The sequence below is a fragment of the Ceratina calcarata genome, unplaced genomic scaffold (genome assembly GCF_001652005.2).
Source record: "Ceratina calcarata isolate Rehan_Ccalc_2016 unplaced genomic scaffold, ASM165200v1 scaffold32.2, whole genome shotgun sequence".
NCBI lineage: Eukaryota > Metazoa > Arthropoda > Insecta > Hymenoptera > Apidae > Ceratina > Ceratina calcarata.
This window is the reverse complement of record NW_017154651.1, coordinates 206,951-209,330: the sequence shown is the minus strand read 5'-3', so window position 1 is coordinate 209,330 and position 2,380 is coordinate 206,951. Positions and strand designations below refer to the sequence as shown.

Genomic DNA, 2,380 nt, shown 5'->3' with positions numbered 1-2,380 from the left:
ACTTTTTTGCAAAGGAAAAAGTTGTTTAAAATCACCATGGCTCCACCCCATTTCAAGGCCTAACACTAGTTCTGGGACACCCTGTATATGTCTCAAAACTAATGTAAGATATTGAAATGGGAGGTTCCTGACGTAATTTTGAACAACATTTTCCTTAGCGAAAAAATTGTCCAAAGCGTGGTTGAGGAGTTATTAACGAAAAATCCCGACCAATCAGAGCGCTCGGTTGGCGCGAGCTACGAATCGGGAGCATTGGCTCGAATCTGGACGCTCGGCTTTTGACGTGTGAACAAACGCTCCGCTCAATACGAAGCGGTTTAAGAAAATGACGAATAATAAACGAATAATAAATCTTCAGTCCTCCAACCATCGCGGCTTATACGGATCGTAAATCGCGTTACGCGCAACCGATTTTTGACTTCGTGGATATCAGAATCTCTCGCTAGATTCCGAGTTGTTCACTCGATTCTGCTTGTACAACTCAACTGCTGTATTGCGTCGACATCTTGTTGGTGCTTCATAGAAATGTCTTTCTTAGACTTTCATCAATACGAAAATTTATCCAACGCGATGCAAAATGTATGACAAATTAAGCAGTAAGGGTTTACTAGTTTCAGAGACCGAATCCGAGCCAACGCTCCTGATTCGCAGTTCGCGCCAATCGAGCGCTCTGATTGGTCGGGGTTTTTTGTTAATAACTCCTGAACCATGCTTCGGATAATTTTTTCGCTAAGGAAAATATTGTTTGAAATTATGTCAGGAATCTCTCATTTCAATATCTTATACTAGTTTTAGGACACTCTGTATAACAAAATATCGTGATTTAATGAAATCAATCGTTAACAGAGAAACTATTCTCGATTTCAGTTCGCTTAAAACGATGGAATATGAGAAAACTCACCGGTACTCGGATCCCTCGCTGAGCTGCCTGACCGTAATAGGAAATTCGCTGGGTCCGTGTGCCTTCAGGAGTTCCTGCAATCGCACGAGACCTTCGTTGTTCTCATAGATGATAGTGAAGCTCTTCCAGCCCCAGGCCTTCACCAAATCGACGTACGCCTGAAACACAGCAGTCACTTATATCAGTCGATCGTAACTCTCAACGATGATCCACCGTTTTCGGTATAGTAAGTCAGTCAGTCAGTACGTCCGCTTCGTTTCTCGTAGTTAACCCCGGAGACTCGTTTGCATACGTGGTTTCCCGGCGTGGTTCAAATTTCAAAGACGTAATGGGCCGCGCTGCAGGAACGTCGCTCGACATGCAAATGAGGGCACGTTCACTTTTATCGCGGTTGATAAATTAGTCGGCCGCTCGGAGTCGAGATGGATGTTTCGATTTAATAAAACTTGTAAATTTCCTAGTTATACGTTTCACCGCCTAATTAAACATTACTACGTTCGTGTAAAAAGTCTGCCTCGTTTTTAATCAGTTTTTTTTTAAATACAATAAAAATATCAAAACGCAAGAGTAATGAATATGCGGGATGGAATTATTCCACATAAATGGAATCCAGTTTGCACTTTAAAATGGTAAGACCTTTTAAACACTAGCATTCTTGAGGTTATCCTATGGGTAACTGGAATCGATCAGGGTGATCAATTTGAACAACCACAGAACGGTCTGAAAGCGAACAATTTACAATTTTCACTTTAGATCCCATTAGAATGTTAGATCGCAATCTGTCGCCAGTGAAATATGAACAACGTTACCTATAAATCGAAACCGTCACGGGAGTTCTATAGAGGCTATTATCACAGCCATGAAATCCCATAAAGTATCACAGCCATACGTTCAATCTTCCGATGGCACTGATACTTTTAGTCATATTTCCGCGCGCGTTTCGCTTCCCCCCGTCCCCCATTACCGGGGCCGAGCTGATAACGTCCGCCGATTTTTCTCGATTCTTTGATTCCCCGGAAAAGGGTACCTTAATGGCGGAAATATTTTCAATCTGATCCAACGTAACAGCCCGCATATGAGAATTTATGCTACCTCTATTAGCCATTACTCCCGACCCTCGAACTCTTCCAAACACGAATGGAAGGAAGAACATCGAGAATTTATATCCCGGCTAAAAAAAAATAGTCCTGCGATTTTCCATAGACAATTTTTTCTTTTTTTTTTTTACTCCAAGAGCTCTCGATTAGCGATTTAACGACAGGTTGCTATAAAAGTGAAATACGATTCGGCAATCGGAGAATACCTCGTGTTGTACCAAAGTAATATAAGTATCGATTGAGAGTTAAAGAAGTTGGAACGAAGGGTGGAGGGGGGGGGGGAGGCGCCATCCTCGCCAACTGTGTCGGCTGATATATCGAAATTTAAGCAAGGGCTCGGAGACGCGGCCTGCGCGTGTTTATCCGAGACTATAGCAGATAA

At 42.5% G+C, this 2,380-nt stretch overlaps 1 protein-coding gene across 2 annotated transcripts in view; it reads right to left on the bottom strand.

Annotated features, from left to right (window-relative positions):
* Positions 1–876: 876 nt before the first annotated feature.
* LOC108624588 (glutamate receptor ionotropic, kainate 1-like) overlaps positions 877–2,380 on the bottom strand; it is a 198,932-nt gene continuing 197,428 nt past the window's right edge. The window contains exon 5 of one of the 2 annotated variants that reach the window (XM_026813221.1): positions 877–1,059. In XM_026813221.1, coding sequence (XP_026669022.1) covers positions 898–1,059 — 162 coding nt within the window. In that variant the 3' untranslated portion in view covers positions 877–897. The remainder of the gene's footprint in view (positions 1,060–2,380) is intronic. The other variant, XM_026813222.1, reaches the window with a different exon arrangement.